This window comes from Salvia miltiorrhiza, chromosome 7, assembly GCF_028751815.1.
Source record: "Salvia miltiorrhiza cultivar Shanhuang (shh) chromosome 7, IMPLAD_Smil_shh, whole genome shotgun sequence".
Classification (NCBI taxonomy): Eukaryota; Viridiplantae; Streptophyta; class Magnoliopsida; order Lamiales; family Lamiaceae; genus Salvia; species Salvia miltiorrhiza.
Window position 1 is genome coordinate 15,481,500 of NC_080393.1, and position 17,371 is coordinate 15,498,870.

A 17,371-nucleotide genomic window follows, 5' to 3' on the forward strand; every position below is an offset into this window, starting at 1 on the left:
TATCTAGCATTCAACTTTTTTCTAGGGACGGGTATCACATGATTATAACTCATAGTATTTGATTTTTTTTACATATTTTATAAATTTAAATAAATCATGGTATTTTAAATACTTTATGAATGGAATTCAAATGTGTAATTAACAGACACGAATTTAGGATTCTTTTTTAATCAGGTTCCAGATGGGTGTAGTGTAACCGTGTAAGCAGATAAAATTCTAAACGGATTCCACACTACATTCCATACTGAACAAGCCCAACTGAGTTAGCTATTCTAAACTAAAGGGTCAAATTGGATAGAAAAAAAAAAAGAAAAATTTATTGGAAGAGAGATCAGTGCTATTATAAAACAAAATAAACAAAAATGGTACTCCTTCTCGTCTTCTCAACTCCAAATGAAAGTATTTATAAACACCGCTAAACATACATGACAATTAAATGCTATACAGAGTCTCATCTCACTAATGGCATCTTATATTGCTTTGATGTACTCGACTACAAAGGCGAGTTAATGATCGTAATAAACAGCAGATACATCACAGGTACTCTCGAAGGCTTTCGCCACTCATAGATTCCATTTCTTTGAGAATATCTTGTGCAAGAGATTTGACAGGTAGCTCCACATCTTCAAGCAATTCACCAAGGAAGGGAATAGTTTCAGGCAAAAATACCAGATACTCTTCTTTCAAGTTCTCCACAAGATACTTAATTATTCTCAAGCCCAAGACGCGGCCACGCATCTTTTCACTGCGAGTCTGCATCAATACCTGCAATCATAAAGGAAAAGGAAGAGGGGGGAAAAGAAAAGAGTTAGTATTTGGAATATTCATATCCCCTCAATCCCTTATAGCATGTAAACCACACGGCCTATATATGAGAAAATAAGAGAATATGCATCTATAAAACCTTAGAAAATATCCTACATACTACAACAGAATACAAAGATTATCACCACAATTCTAGTATTCAACAATTGAAATTCATACACCTTGTCAGTATGATGTAAAGATTAATGAGCAATATTCACACATAATGTCATCTAAAAAAACACTTAAAACAGCAAGATGTTGCTACTAAGGGGTGCCTATGATCCATCATAAGTCAAGGCCCATAGGCTGCAGCTTGATCATTTCTAACAAGAAACATTTTTTAGTAGTCAGAAAAACCACCAAGTTCATGTGTGATTATCGCTCACTAACCTCAACATACAAAACACCGCAAAGTTAGATAACCGAAGCTTATCATTTGTGAAAACCAAAAGTACTAACAAACAAATATATACTAGACAAAATAGTGGTGTTCTATTTCCTTTAATAATTGCAAATTGAAACAGCACAATAAACCGAAATGAGAACAAAGTTTATTAGATGAACGTATCGTGTCACCTCGTGATTCAGTGGCTTCCAGAGGAGGTCTGAACCAGCAGTAACAGCCATCTGACCAATACAGGCAACCAACAAACCATCCACTTCTTCTATAGATGGTACATCAGGATGACTTTCAATATCAACTGGGGGTTCCACTACAAGCTGTGATACCAACGGTTTCAAAAGAACCTGGAAAATGGATGGAAATCAACAAAAGAATCAAGAATGAGAAGTCTCAAAAGCATGAGGCAACTGAAGTATGAAACTGAGTTGATTGTTAAGCCAACTAATAGTAAAGGTTTCGCTGGCATAACATGGCAAGCAAGAGTCAGTTGACATCATGTTCACTTACACAACATGATCTCAAAAAACAGGATAGACTACCATGCACCAGCATAAAACATCAAGGTAATGCCAGAGTAGCTGAACTTCCATAATGTTAAGTGTTACGTTCAATAGAACCATTAAGTAACTATAATGAAAAAAAGTAGGAAATTTCTCTTACCTGAAAATTAGAAGCACCAAGAAACTTTGAGTTTCCAGTATCATAGAGAAAACACTTATGGAGAGATGACAAGATCAAAGCCCGGAGATGCCACATTCGAAGGGACAATGCACCATCTTTGTCCTTTGTTTTAATATTAAGCTTAGCCTTCTTTTTCTTCTGAGACAGTCCAGTGTTCGTATCTTCAGCATCAAGAAGACCTCGAACACAGCCATCCAGAAAATACTTGAAGTATGGAACAAACAGTGACCTGGTGTTAAAATATTAAATGATTAATGCCATGATTGAATAAAAACAAGGTAATAAAGGAAGACCGAAAAGAGGGTGATGGGTGCAATTTTCATGTAATTTGAAGTTTTGAACAAATCAAATCAATGAAGCCTCCCAGTAACTTATAAAGAAAATAAAAAATCCCACATAGAATACTGAGTCGGAAATGATTGGACCAACAGCACTGCAATAATCTAGAACTTAAAAAGATCAGAAGAAAAGAAACTACGATAGAAAAGAAAACCACCAAAAGCATACTAGAATTACAAATATTCTCTTAAGCTCAGCAGGTTACAATTATGAATATTTGCAAAGGGTGAGCTAAGTCATAGCTAGGCTTGCCACATTCACTTTAAAGTAAGGGACAATGATCAAGAAAAAACAAAAGCTGTGCCAACTCACCGATGGCTTTCAGCAAGTTTGTTCACCAAACTATAGAAAGAGATGGCCCGACTATTAGCATTTCCAGGAGAGTCTCCATCACCTTCCACATTTAGGCCTGACCATTCAATAGTCTTGACAAAAAGGGGCCTGAACATAGTCTCTGTGAGTTTCATTGTCAGGGTAACAATAGCATTGATGACATATTGCTCAACAGAACTAATATTCTGAACTGAAGCAGGGTTCTGATGCCGTATATCAAGAGCTAGCAGACATAAGTCAAATACTTTTGCATGGTAAGCACCAACCGATGATCTATCCATTGAACCAACCAAATTTCCAAGCATTTCAAAAACAATCAGCAAACTGGATTGCCCAGACTTAAAAGCATCAGTGTACATTGATAACACAGGTGGGAGCAGAAGTCGAACCTAAATAATAAATTAACACAGTCAGTTAAAGTGTTAAACATTACAATATAGAATAGCATTGCCAAGAAATAAATGGAAACAACAAAAACTCACGGGAATCTTTTCAGTAATGAGCTTGCGCACAACATCAGCTTTCAATTTCAACTTATGATCAGTAGAGGAAAAGGACAAAGGATGCAACACAACTAGTTTTAATATGTCCCCCAGGTATGGATTTAGAAACCCTGCAAGCTTGCTGATGACTGCCTCCAAGGTTAGTAGAATTGACAAAAAAAGGGAATACTCTGATGAAGACCAAGTAGCATTGTTGTGTGTTCTCTGAATTTCTGCAACCGCTGAAGAAACATCACGAGATCTCCCAAGTATAGAATCCATAACACCAGGAAGTTCAGGAAGAGCTCTTGGCCCCAGTGCATTAACTAAAGCACCAGTCGCTCGAAGGCAATGACTAGAGAGAATTGTATTGTCCGAACAGATCCCTCTACATACAGATCCAAAGCACATGCTAAAGATTTTATCTTGTGAAGGAAACCTATTGGCTAATGCCTCCAATGCAGATACTGCTGCCAGTTTCAGGGAAGTACTAGAGCTATCATCAGGGGCATCAAGTAATGACAATATTTCCAAACACAACTTCTCAAATGATTCCTCAGATGTCTTGTTCAGATTCACCCATAAGCTTCTTAAGCTTGACACTGAATCCTTCTTATCGATCTTGGTGTTTGTACCCAAGTCCTTCACGGTCTCACACAAAAGCCCAAGAGCCTGTCCATAAGGAATTTCAAGAATGAGCTACTCTGGCCAAGCTTTAAGTAGATCAAACAAAGAAAATAGGGAAAAACATAGGTGACCATGAAATACATATCTTACAGTCACTACAACCAATTGATCCAAGTTACATACAAGAAAATTTAGGTTAGCTTGCTTGCAACAACACATAAATCTAAAAGTCTTTACCTTCTTCCTGACATCTCTATCAACATGACTGATCAATGTAATAGTGACTTTGAAATAGGTGGAGGGCAGAAGGCCCTTTGTAAGAGTTTTCAAGACGCCACGAATGAACTCCTTGAGCTCACTCTTGATGAAAGCCGGAACACTAACATGATTCTTTTTAAAGTCAACCAGGTGAAGATGATACACAACTTGCTCCATAAGGTCACCAGCCATAGTCTGCAGAAATTAATTCCAGTTGAAATAAAATTATAAAGGTTTGTATCTATATATATGAAAACACTATTATTCTTATCTGAAAACTAGCAGCAGCAGCAGCAGCAGCATTATTGGTTTCAATATGATAATTCCGGTTACAGGATTCTCGATAACTAGGTGTTCTATAAATGTGTACTAACAAGAATGCAGTTATTAGTTCTCACCTGAATCTCATTTGAAGTTTCTTCCAACTCGAGCTTGTAGTAAATTTCAGGATCTCGCAACTTGTTAGCAACAAAGTGCATTGTCACCAGCAAATGCATAGATGTGTCTTCATTTAAGGAATTATTTCCAATTCTCTTAAGTGCTAAGATAAGAGAAGGAAGCCAAGTTGTGCAAGAATACTGCTCACAGAGTATCACAGCAAATTCGTACTCCCACAGCTTATTGATTGCAAAAGTCAAGTGTTCCAAAGAACGCCCATGAACATGGAAATTAAGTTCTTTATTCCTAGAGATCAATGAATGGAACAGGAGGAAGAGCAGTGAACCCAGATTTTCAGCCTCTCCCAGAGTCCTGCAAGTGAATAGTTGTCAGCAAAAGCAAAAATTTAGAAACCATAATGACAAGATTCCAAATTCTACCTTAGTATATGCGCAATAATGGGGAGTCTCCTATGTTCTGCAACTTGTGGCAAAACATCCACAAACACCTAACAAGATCAACAGTCTCAGAACATGGTTCCAAAGAAAGGATAAAGAAAATAGCTGCTTACAGAATTCAACCAGTTCGTTAAAATAAATTCCCATAATGCTTGCTAATAGTACCTGAAGGAACTGGTCTGAGTTGGTAGTCCTAGATAACCAGCAAGGTATAATCGCTGATATAAGTCCTTCAAATACACGTTGAGAATATCTATCCCACTGAAGATCAATCAAATTGCAAAAAAATTTTTGTCAATTTCAGGTTTTGTAAGATATGAAAACACAAGCCAAACAGTTATATACATATACATATATAAGCAACATCCAGCCATGTCAACAAAATAAATCAGATTCATATGCCTAACAGATGCAGTTTACTTCTTTTATTTTTTTTCTTTTTTCTTTTGGGGTGAGGGGGGCTTTTTTACTATAAATATTAAATAGTATTTTAAATAAATAGTGCAATGTGTAAGAAGTTTAATTAAATCAAAGCAATTTAAGTATAAACGCTTGAGAAAGCAGCAAAAGAATATGAAATACGGGTCTATATCAATAAGCAACCAACCTGTGTTACAGTAGATTCCCCAACAGCAGCAAGAATATCTAAGATTTGATCCAAGACTTTGTCAGGTATAATCTTTACAAGGGTAGTGATCAATGAGAATGCATGATTCCGAGTAACAGCATCACTTGAAGAACGGGCACAACTTACTAAAAGTTGCAGATCAAAAATATGAGCCATGTCCTGATTAAAAAAAACAAAAAAAAAACAAATGTTATTCTTGATCAGAACTTAGAGAAGTTGTGCCAAGTTATAGCCAGATATATAAATGGTGTGGGAGGGGAATGACCTTTTGTTGGGTATCATTTGCCATTGAAGCACTGATATCTTCCAAAGTCAGTAGCAGAGTCTGCTGAATGTAGGCTGCCGTCTCAGAGGCAACACTAGATGGAGCAGCTATAAGCACTTTATCCTGGTCTGTGGCTTCAGATATCCACTCATCATTCACAAATATCAAGTGGAGGAGCTTAAATAAGGGGCCAACAAGTGAAGTTCTACAAAAATGTGATAAGACACACCAGTTTAAACAATCATACGAGACACCGAGATTATTAGACAGTAGAAAGCATGTAAAGAATAACTGTACAAACTTTGAACTGCAAAAAGCAGGTCAGGCATACCTCTTAATTATGTTTTTCTTGATTAACATTACTTCAAGAAGAGCACTCAAGAGAGATTTGGTTCTTTCTTTGTCAAGCATTCCAGAATTAGAATCAGGAACATGATGTTTAGAGGATTTCTTTTGCTTCTTCCCATGTTGTGGAGTCACTGGAAACTTTTTCGGTTCCATAATCAAATTGAGAACCCTTACAACAACTGAACAATGAATCTGCAAGATTCCAAGAGAAGTCAAGCACTATTGATTGATGGTGAAATATATGAAACATATGTCTTATATACTGAAGAATCTCCAATTATCAGCTTCTGAGCTCCTTAGAGGCAAGTCAAAAATCATAAATATTTGAAACCGCCTCTAAAAACCATGAATATCAATTATCAATTATATAATGAAAGTATAATGACTCTTACATGGGAAAAATATCAGAAAGCTCAATATAATAGTTTTTGATCTGGCAGATGCTGTGTCACTTACAGTTTTAAACTCATCCAAATATGACATAACACACCAGCCTATAACAATAACAAAAACAAGAAAATAAAAGAGAACCAAGCTGAGATGACCTACATTGATTCGCAACAAGGTCTCCCTAGTAGAATTCTGTATAACGCCATTGACACTCCTAAACAAAACCAAAAGGTTTCGGAAGACGAGTTCCTGCAAAAAAAATGGGGAAAAATGAAATTTGAACAAAATGCATATGCCCAGACAAGAGAAGTTTTCCATTAATGGGGAGAGAAACATAGAGAATCTTTCTAGTCATTAAGTTACAGCACAGAATCACAAAGTAAAGCCACATAAAAAACACTCAGCATCATGGGCATCACGGATTAGAGAATTCCACGTCATAATGCATGTCGCAAGAACTCAATTACAAGTACCAAGGTCAGATTGTGTTACAGAAATCCGATTGTTGAATGTCTACACCTAAGTTGACAGGAAATATTTTATACTCGTAAATTAGAGCTTCTACAGTGAATGACCAACTCAAGAATAACTTCAAAGTGATCCAACTTGTTCAGAAAAGTCTGCAGGAAAATCAGACAGTTTTCTTATGTTTTCCAACTTCACATACCATTGTTGCAAATAAGGCAAATCATAAAGGCCAGTACTGAATTTGTTTGGATAGGGGTGTGTGTGAGTGGTCAGGGAAGCCAACCTGAGTTTCAGTCTTCAAATCTTCATACAGAGAACTGGTAAGATTTCTCAAAACTGTCATGCATGGCTCTATTATTGCAGAGTCTTCAGAATCATTAACCTGAAAATGCAAGAACTAATTAATAAGATCCCACATACACAATGGGAAAACAGAAAACAAATATTTGGAAGAGCTGCTGACCCATAAAGCCTTCAATATGATATCCCCTAAGTCCTGTGCTTCATGAGATGAATTTGCTCCAGTACAGCACTGAGAAACGTATAAAGTTATGTATGTAATATATCGCAGTTTGAGGTCCAACCATCGTGGTAAAATATTGACCAGAAATTTTTACCTCCAGCAGAAGGCACAATATGTCAACTTCACTTTGTGACAACTTATTGCATGACTTGGCATCCCCTAGGTAATATAAACAGCGATTTTCCAAAAGATCATTCAATAATGATCTCGCCCCAGAAACAGATAGGAGTTTACTTCCAGCACCTTTGACCAAACTAAGAATTTTCAGCTGCCACATAGATCAAAGATGAAACAGAACTAATTTCTCAGTCAACTTAAATGAGTAACGCATCTTAATATTTATAAACAATAACGCTAATATACATGCCCTATCCGACTGTGATTTAAATCTGGAAAGTAGACAAACCTTGGCATAGGCAGGAAGTCCAAGAGCATGACTAAGCAGATATACCAGAATTTTATCTCTGGTGGACTCGTCAAACCTGATTTTAGGCAATAACAAAAGGAATATTCATAAAAATGGACAGGAAAGAAGCAAATGGTTTTCCTATAGATAAAACTCAGCAGATACAAGAGCTTTGAATCTTGAGGGGGGAAATTTAGTAAAGATAATGATAGAAAAAAGAACAAAGAATAGTTCTTCTCAGACAGATACTACACACTGGGTATCTCAATATTATACTGTACCAGTCTCAATCCAAGGTAGTATAGCATTAACTAGGGAAAAGGACAATAGACAATTAAAATCCAACCTCTTTCCAATAGCCGAATGCACCAAAAGGCTTTCAGATGATGAACACAGGAGCGATTTGAAGAACGAGGCCAGAAAATTTTTATCTGATACTATCATCGTTTCTTGTTGAATGATTAAGCACAGTAGATCTCCAAGAAAATGCAGCGAGGCTACATCATTGCCTGCAGTATATTTGGATTAGAAACACCACTAGAGAAAGAGGTATTGGGCTAATACAATACAATTTTACTGCATTACCATTCCTGTTAATGTGGGACAAAAACACATTAAGCTTTTTGATGCAGCTCATGGCAGCCTGCCTCACATGCTAGACACAGAAGGATCGTATTAGTTTTCCAAGATTGACATGTTTCCTATACTGATTATTAAAACAAATAGATTCAAATGCAAGCATCTTCGAAAGAAACCCATGATAAGTGGAAGCAGCAATGACTAGTGAATAGTTAAATGATAAATAAAATTAAAAGAAAAAGTGCAAAAATAGAGTTCTAAAACCTGGTTGTCACTTGATAGTGGAACAAGAACTGAAGGGAACTGTGGAAGGAGTTGACGGGCCAAAGTCTCATCTAACTGAGAACAGATATTCGCGAAAGAATGAAGGCTCTCTATTTGAGCAGCACCTGGAATTCCTGAGAATTTAGAGCACCCAAAAAGGGTGACAATTAGATCCAAGCTCCACCAGTAAAAACTTTTTAATTACCCTAAAGAAACCCATCCTAGAATAAGCATTCGAAGAACTAGTGGGACTGTTCTTAAGAAAGTCGATACCAACTCTACTTTATTAGATCACTGTATAAGATGAAATAGCATGTCCCTCATGTATTATTAAGGGTGCATCAATATTCATGGCACTAAACTTATTTTCCACTCATATCTTTTTGGAAATGAGGAGACAATTCTCGCTGGCATAAGAATAAAAAGAAAGATGACAAATAAGGAAAAAAATGCCAAACAAATAGCTAGAGTGAAACAAACCTTCTTCCACAAACAATTTTAACATTATTTCCATCAAAGGCATCTTGCACTTCATGGATAGGTATTCCAGATGCTTCTTGAAAGCACCATCAGAGGGACCTTTAGAGTGACACGCATAGAATATGAATAGATCCTCAAGTATGGATACCCATTTCTCCTTCATATCCTGTGAGAAATCGAATTTTAGTGCCAGAAAACAAAGTTTTATGCATCAAATCATTAAAAATCACCAACCAAGGAAACACCATTAGGTGCTGTTGCAACAAAAGCTTCTGAGAGACTCAAGAACAAGCAAGCAAGAATCTCAGCATGGAGATTGTTGATGTCAGTGTCAAGACCTTCAAGGATTCCTTTCAAGTCACCATGTACGATTCTTTTCTTGGACTAGCAGCCATAATTTCTATTAGTTTCCATTTAATGTATGTATAAAAAATGCAGTATAATAGATTCTCTCTACCTGCTCCGCAGATATGCCCAGTGACTCTAACATTTCCCACTCATTCTTTAGAATTGGGAAACAAGAATCAAAAAATGCAAAAAATTGACCAATGCCTGACACAAAAGGAGATAGGCATTAAGCTTTACAGCACAAATATACATTGCAGCCCAAAAATTAACTTTCCTAAACTCCAGAAGAAGAAGACATAGAAACAAATGCAACACCAACCTCAATCATGGATGGACAAAAACTGTGAAGCAATATTCCAAGAAAAAAGCACCAGTGTTTTTGGCATTTTTAATCATTTCAAAAGGTCAAGCAATTGTAGCATTACATTACTCAATTAACATGATTACTACTGACTACTGAGAAGACTCCAATGCAAAATATCCAACTACACTTTTCTTGCAGTTTTCAGAACAGACAGAGGTGAAGAAATAATAAAGTGCAGGCAACCAAATAAGATGGTCAAAAACTGGCATAAATAGCAGATTCAACAAATTTCCTCTAAACGGATCCTTGAACTCCAACTAATTACAGTACACTAACTTCTTGGTAATCGAAAAAAGTAGGTAAAATTATGATTGAATAAAGGGTGATCCAGCCAAGGATGCAGTGTTGAAAGTGCTTTTTTAATAAATAAAAAAATGAGAGGCATATTTACCCATATTCAGCATCCTCAGTGACTGCAACAAAATCAAAAAGAATAATGTCTTTGAAATCTCATGGGAGTTGCAGCATTTGACAAGCCACGGCATGAACTCATCAGGTCTTGATGAGAAGGTCTTGGCCAGCTTATTGATGTTATCAGTATTAATCGAAGATATTTGTTCAGGATCCAACTTCTGCAATCATTTCCAATTTGTAGACAAAAAAAATTAACTGTCAAGTTCGGATTCTTTAACAAGTTATCAGAGCTGATTTTAACTAAATGAGTTTATGGGCCTAGATGTTTCAACGATGCCACCTTAAATAAATCAGCTTAAAGATGATAACTGCCCCAGATTTCATTATTTTTCATGGGAGCAAAACAGATAAATCTCTACAAGTTCCTCTAAATTGTATGAGCCCAAGTGATGAAAATATATATATATAGGTTGTGGTTATCGTGAGCAATGTTGTAACAAACCTAAGGCGTAATGACTAATGAGGCATTTTTTGCCTTGGCAAGGCGAGGTGTAAGCCTCAAAGCGGTTTGAGACGTAAGCCTCGGACTAAAGACAAAAAGAAAATTCATAGTATATACTCCCTCCGTCCCGTTAATGATGGCACATTTCTTTTCGGCACGGAGATTAAGGAGAAGAAAATTAGGGAATAAAGGTGTATGGTCCACATGATTAGATCGAATTGTGTTTAGGGATTATTTATTATTTCTAATTTATCAATATATAAAAATATTTATTTCTTGATTCATTAAATAAATTTAGTATCTGTAATTAATTAATCATTTTTTACCATTAACACTAATTTCACAAAAAAAAAGTTTCTAAAGTACAATAGGCAGGAAGATTGCATTTTTTTCATCTTAATTTTGTTAACTTCATCAGCAAAAATGCAATCTAAAGTAAAATAGGCAGCAAGATTTAGAAAATCGAGATGATTGAAGAACCAATCGGGGAATTAGGAAGAACATGAACTGGGGTGAAATTCACGAAATCAACAAAAATTAAAAATTCATGAACTGGGATGAAATTCATGAAATTAACCCAAAACAGAATCAGAATACCAGAACAAAATTCACCAACCAACAATAAAGATCCCAAAAATCAACAAATATTCATAATTCATGAAATTCACGAAATCAACAAAAATCAAGAATAAGATTCCAGAAATTGTATGAAATCAAGAATAAGATATGCCGGAGGAGGAGGCGGCGAAGGTGGCGGCGTCGTCACAATGGAGGACCGTCGGGCCGTTGATATAGTTTCCTCAGAGGGGGTGGAGGTGCGACGATGTAGCCGCTCAGATCTAGCACCAACCGGTGTTAGGGTTTCACTCGGAGGCGAAGGAGGCGGCGGTGGATGGAGCAGGCGCAGAGGTGTGGAGGCGGTGGAGGATGGCGGCGACGCTAGGGTTTAGGAGATGGTGGTGGAGGGATGAAGAAGAGGGTAGCGAGGGCAGGAGAAGGCGGCGGAAGAGGGTGGGTGGACGCAGAGGCTGTGGGTGGACGCGGAGTCACCGCGCCGTCGCCGTGGAGGAGGAGAGGCGGCGAGGATATAGCAGCTGAAAGAAAGTGAGAGTAATCGAGAGAAAGAGGGAGAGTTAAGAGTGAGAGTGAGAGGAGAGGAGCGGAGCGAGTGTTTTTTTTTTTTTTTAAGTTGTTTTAATTAGGCTTTTAATTAGGATTTTAATTAACATTAATCACTCCCTTATTTTTTCCAAAATAGGAAACGTGCCATCAATAGCGGGACAACTCAAAAAGGAAAACGTGCCATTATTAATGGGACGGAGGGAGTAATAATTATAAAACAATAGTCAGCAACCCAAACATTAAAATTAATAGTTTAGAATTCTTAAAAACATCAAATTAAATGGATAAATTGTTCATAAACTAGTGCAGCAGTTGACGCTAGTCCAGGGAGAGGAAGAGAAGAGTATGTGGGAGGAGGAGATGTTGTGTTCCTTTCTTTATTTTTATTTTTATTTTTTGGGTTAATAAAAGATTCAGGGTTATGAGTTACTAGTATTAAACAATTCTGAATGGGTTTTAATTTAAGTTCAAAGTGATTGGGCTTTTTTTTAAATAATGTTTGGGCCAAAAAAAATAGGCCTAGAACCCTAAATTAGCCAAAGTTCAGACATCCGCCTCAGCACCTCGGAGCGTCGAGGCTGCCGCCTCTTGCCAACAAGCGCATACACAGAAAACATTGATATTGGTGCAGTTCGGAATCGCCTCGCCTTGAGGTGCGCCTCAAGGCGTCTGCCTCCAGTGCTTTTTACAACATTGATCGTGAAAACAATGCATTTTCCTAAAATTTAAAGCATTCACTATTAAATTTAATGCATCCGGAAAAAACAATGCAATATTCGCTCCCTCTAGGATTCGAACCTAGATGTTGCATTCATCCATCAAGATGATGCAACCATCGTAGATCTTCAAGATCGAAGGGCTGAGAATGGTTCTCCACTCTCATTTTAAATAAGGATTCTCGTTTGAATCTTTCCCAATATACATATATATACAAAACACTTAAGTATATCTCATACGGGAGTCTATGGCTAACAGGCAAAGCATGAAAAGATGAGATTCATAGTTAGCACAGGAAGATTATCTGCAAGTATTTTTTTTATTGTCCACTTACCTTCTCTAACCCTGGAAGAAGCACTAAGTTTTCATAAAAAGGCCATTTCAGTTCTTTAGCCAATTCTAATGCCTTCAAGTTCAACCTCCGAGTCTGCTTAAGACAGCAAAACATATGTAAGCATCAAGCAAAGCAACAAAATTCACACCTAACAATCTTAAACTACATTACTAGGAGATAAAAATAAGTAATAGTGACGGAGAAAGGAGAAAGAAACCTTCGGTCGAACTAAAAGTAAGGGGAAGATCATTGTAGCGAATGTTGTCACATATTGTTCCTGATCTTTGAAATTTGCAATAACTTGTTGTGTGCACAATAAAGCAACATTCTTGCTGGCTGACGATGAACCTTCAATATGAACAGACAGACAAAAATTAAATAACAGCATCTTTAAGATGGAGCCAATAAGAGCGTTCAGCTTCAAAATCTTTTACTACTGGATACATTGCAAGTGAATTCGTCTCCAAGACAATATATGTACATAACATGCAATAACTAATGTCTCCAAGACAATATATTTATATGATATTAAATATATATTGATAAGAATAGTATCTTACACTAACTAACGTCTCCAAGACAATATATCTATTATCTACATAACATGCAACATAAATGCGCATAACTTATGTGGTATGAAAGTGATCTTATGCTCGAATCACGGAGCTTCACTGAACAGTCCGCACCCGATAGTGCATTTCACACGATCTGCCTATCATTACTCGATGAGCAATTAGAATGGCCAGCACTTGTATGATGGTAATAATCATTTAACTACAGCCAGCAATCATATTTTTCATCTTCCTCATATACCCAATTAAGCTGTAAAACATAGTGCAAGCATACAGAGCAATCGCAGAGATACAGTAACAGGCTAACAGCATGCTTACTTGACAGCAAAATCTGAATGCATCGCTGAAGCAAGTTCTGCAACGCATCAGTGAGAAGTGGTGAACTTAATATTGCATCCGAATTTTTTAAATTCAGGACTGCCAGTACAACATTTAGATCATCGTCATAAAGCCGGCGAAGAAGTGCATCTTGAATGGCATAAAACTTCTGGCAAATGGGAGAAGCCAAAAAAAAACATTAGAACTAATATCAATATATATATGTATATAGAGAGAAAGGAGAATGAAGCACTACCTTCGAGCCAGCAACTTTCTCCCCCAGGATGTTGGCTACATCCAAGCCCAAGACTGCCGACCTTCGAACATCAGCCTGTAAAAATTACTCAAATGGTAGCAATTAAAGAATTTAATTGATCTTTGTGCTAGTTGTGACAACTATATATATAAGAAAGAATAATCAACAAAATTAAGAAAATAAAGGCATAATATATAATCTACGCCATTTCAAAGAAAGATACCTCAGAATGTTCCAGAGCAAAAAAAGATTTTGGATCGGGTATTTCTCGTGAAGCATCCAAATGCTCATCTAATATCTTACAGAGTGCATCATAGCTTGGTTGAACTTTCTTCTGAATCTTGGCATCCTATAAAAATTTTTAAGAAGGAATTTGTTAGAAAGTACTGTTCGTGAAGAAAGGGACGTGAAAGAAAGATGAGCTGACCTTCAAGAAACTATAGAAGGCTTCCCGAGATTCATTTGGATACTTCTCACAAATAGAAACCAAAATCTGCTTGTTCTGGGTGCCTAAAAATAGGCAAATAAGAAATGAGATTCTAGCATAAGACTATGGAAAATCTTCCAACTGGAAAGCATATAACTACAAGGACTTTGCAAAAGCAAAGCAATATATAGTAGTATATTAGAAGTTTAAGACTGAGCAGAAATACAAACCTAATTCAGATAATACTATATTAAACTTGCCTTGGGATGACTTCATATGTGTAGCTAGAAGTCCAGTGACTATCCGACTGACAAAGGTTCTTACTGGAACAGTCTTTATCATTGACATTAAAATATGATGGCACACATCATCTGAAGCACTGTAAAGCAAAATGTTTAGCTTGATTATATAAGAGAAAAATGTCTATAAAGAGTAAGAGCATCACCAACCTATACTCGAGCAAAGATTCCAGAAGAACAACTAAGAATTTATCAATATTGAAGTCCTTCGTCAATCCTGAAAGGATCCCTGAAATATCCCTTCAAAGGCAAGGGAAAAAACAAGAAACCCCACTATCAGATATTTCAAATTTATGATAACACCAAATTAGACCACAATGTAAATTGACATATAAAAATGATTACCTGATTTCATTCAAGGCATCTAGAGTCTTCTTGGGAATTGAATCCATGCACTGAAGCTAGAGGGTAAATAGAGTGTTAATTACCAGTAAAGGTCACCGCAAACACTTGGAAAATACAGTCCTTGCTGTCTATAAGTAAGAGATGTGGCAGCATAACTAATAATGCCACAAGGGAACAAAATAGTAACCAGGTATTCATTTGCATAAACCATGTAAGAAATTTGTTTTTGACAAGTCATTAAAAGTTACATCAGGAAGCAATACCTGAACTATTGAGATTATGGTCATAACTGACATGCGCAGCCATCGCATGTCACGTCCTTCCTTTGCATCTGTTCTAGCCATGTCTGCCACTGAATGCAACAAGCTTTTAGCAACATTAGGTGCCAAAGCTGCCTTTTGGGCTAGTAAACTCACAATCATTAGAGCTGAAGCCTGCATACAGTAAAAGAGACGTCCTTGTCTAAGAAAGTGAAACTTCTACATTGCTGAATAAAAGACAAACACCAAACATTTTGCTGGAAGTTGACCTTCTGATTCAATCCCTTTGCACCATGTTGCAGCCCAGAACTCACATATGGAAGAATCCTCTTAACAATATCACTATCAACAGTAACAAGCCCTAAAACCTCAAAAATAACTGCCGTACAAAAGCCAGTGACATGCTGTGACGTTTGGATCTTTTTGACTGGTGTAGCCTAAAAGTTGAAACGCTTTCAGGTAATCATGATAGGAGCAAAGCTTGCTGATTAAAAAATCATAAGCCCAAAAAAGTCTTACATAATTACAGATAGTCTCCAAGATCCCCATATCTCGGACACAATGTTGCACAATTACTTCTCTTGGTGGCCGTGCACCTGATTCTTTAACTCCATCGAGAAACTTCCACCTACTATTTCTGCACCACCATTGTTAATCAATTAAGATAGATGAACTGTAGTCTATATCTGCAACAACCTATGTTCCACAACCATATTAAAAGTTCAACTAAAAAAGATGAAAGACAGTAAATAGACTTGTAGTTCAATATTCTCCTCTTAAAAGAACTCGAAATACAAGCTTACCCTGCATCAATTAACCGAATTATTTGAACAAATACATGTGTGTCATGATATGGCAATGCGCATAAAATCAGTTCTTCTGCATTGTACACATGAATCCTACAATTCACAAAATTAAAGGGATTAAGCTTCCGCAGACTGCAGGCAAAAGAGAACATATTCATTCCAAAAATAACCATGATCGCATGGAATGAAATAGCGTACTTGTATCTACGAATCAAATACTCCAGCGTCTTCAATGCAGAATGCAACTCGAGGTATCCTGATAACAATCTCAAATACGAGCCAAGTGATGCATTGATTCGCTTGTTTTCTTCTTGGCCTACCAACTCCCTGTCCAGCTCCTTGCTCTGGAAACTGAACAAATCATTCTTGTAGTTCCTAAAGCGCTCCTCCATACTTATTAAAACCTCCAAACCTACCGAAAGTTACAAAAACTCTGAGAAAAACTGTATGTGCTGAGAAACTATAATTGTGAAAAACGGAAGACTTATTTTAATACCAGAAAGGGCGACGCTGAAAATGGTGTCGAGGTCGACATCCGCAGCTGCTTTGGCATCAAATAGAATTGAGGGACGAGTTAGCGGCCGCTTTTTACCAGGTTCGGGATCAGTGGAGGCGTTCAGGACAGTTTTGATAGCGTGTAGCTGAGACGAAATTGATCTTCCAGCCATTACGTCGAGGTAAGAAGTTTTAGGGTAGAAGCCTCCCGGGGGAATCAGGCAACGGTAGGCGGGCGGAAACGGTGGAGGTGGCGGAATCAGTGAAAAAAGAGTAGGCTTTCGAAATATGGCGCCGAGTTAGGGTTTTAGGGTTTTTCGTACCGAAATGCAGAATTGGCTCTCCATTATTTTATTTATTGAATAAATATTAATCAAAGACTTAAAAAACTATGGGTCGAGTCACAAATTTATCTTAAACTATCGATAATATCAATCAAAATCCTAAATTATGATTGAGTCACAAATATATTTTAAACTATTGATAATATCAATCAAAGATATGAACTATCAAATTTATATTAAATATGACTTGGGTTATGTTTTTCGTCACAGAAAAATTGTGTGTAGTTTTCAATTTTTTTAATATTGATTGGGCAAAATGATATCGTTCTGTCCAATTTTTTCGCTCAAATAAAAAATAATGTCATTTTCTGTGATGAAAAATTTAACTCGGGTCATATTTGATACAAATTTGATAGTTCAGGTCTTTGATTGATATTATTAATAGTTAAGG

At 36.8% G+C, this 17,371-nt stretch overlaps 1 protein-coding gene across 2 annotated transcripts; it reads right to left on the minus strand.

Annotated features, from left to right (window-relative positions):
- Positions 1–311: 311 nt before the first annotated feature.
- LOC130995498 (uncharacterized protein At3g06530) lies at positions 312–16,978 on the minus strand. 2 transcript variants are annotated; one of them, XM_057920801.1, is made up of 39 exons: positions 16,638–16,978; positions 16,340–16,553; positions 16,139–16,234; positions 15,855–15,972; positions 15,605–15,772; positions 15,339–15,509; positions 15,076–15,125; positions 14,881–14,970; positions 14,692–14,810; positions 14,432–14,514; positions 14,228–14,353; positions 14,005–14,079; positions 13,749–13,917; positions 13,076–13,206; positions 12,859–12,951; positions 10,221–10,401; positions 9,575–9,669; positions 9,352–9,501; positions 9,118–9,283; positions 8,638–8,771; positions 8,380–8,449; positions 8,141–8,303; positions 7,795–7,870; positions 7,483–7,656; positions 7,329–7,397; positions 7,149–7,247; positions 6,557–6,646; positions 5,991–6,199; positions 5,660–5,864; positions 5,374–5,553; positions 4,932–5,027; positions 4,749–4,816; positions 4,329–4,680; positions 3,910–4,125; positions 3,046–3,717; positions 2,543–2,952; positions 1,871–2,120; positions 1,384–1,554; positions 312–765 (listed from the first exon to the last, which is right to left on the minus strand). In XM_057920801.1, the coding sequence occupies exons 1-39, from the start codon at positions 16,807–16,809 to the stop codon at positions 535–537; spliced, it is 6,402 nt and encodes a 2,133-aa protein (XP_057776784.1). In that variant the 5' UTR covers positions 16,810–16,978; the 3' UTR covers positions 312–534. The 2 variants fall into 2 exon arrangements, with proteins under 2 accessions (XP_057776784.1, XP_057776783.1); XM_057920800.1 differs by having other exon boundaries at positions 15,076–15,131.
- Between the last annotated feature and the right edge of the window lie 393 nt (positions 16,979–17,371).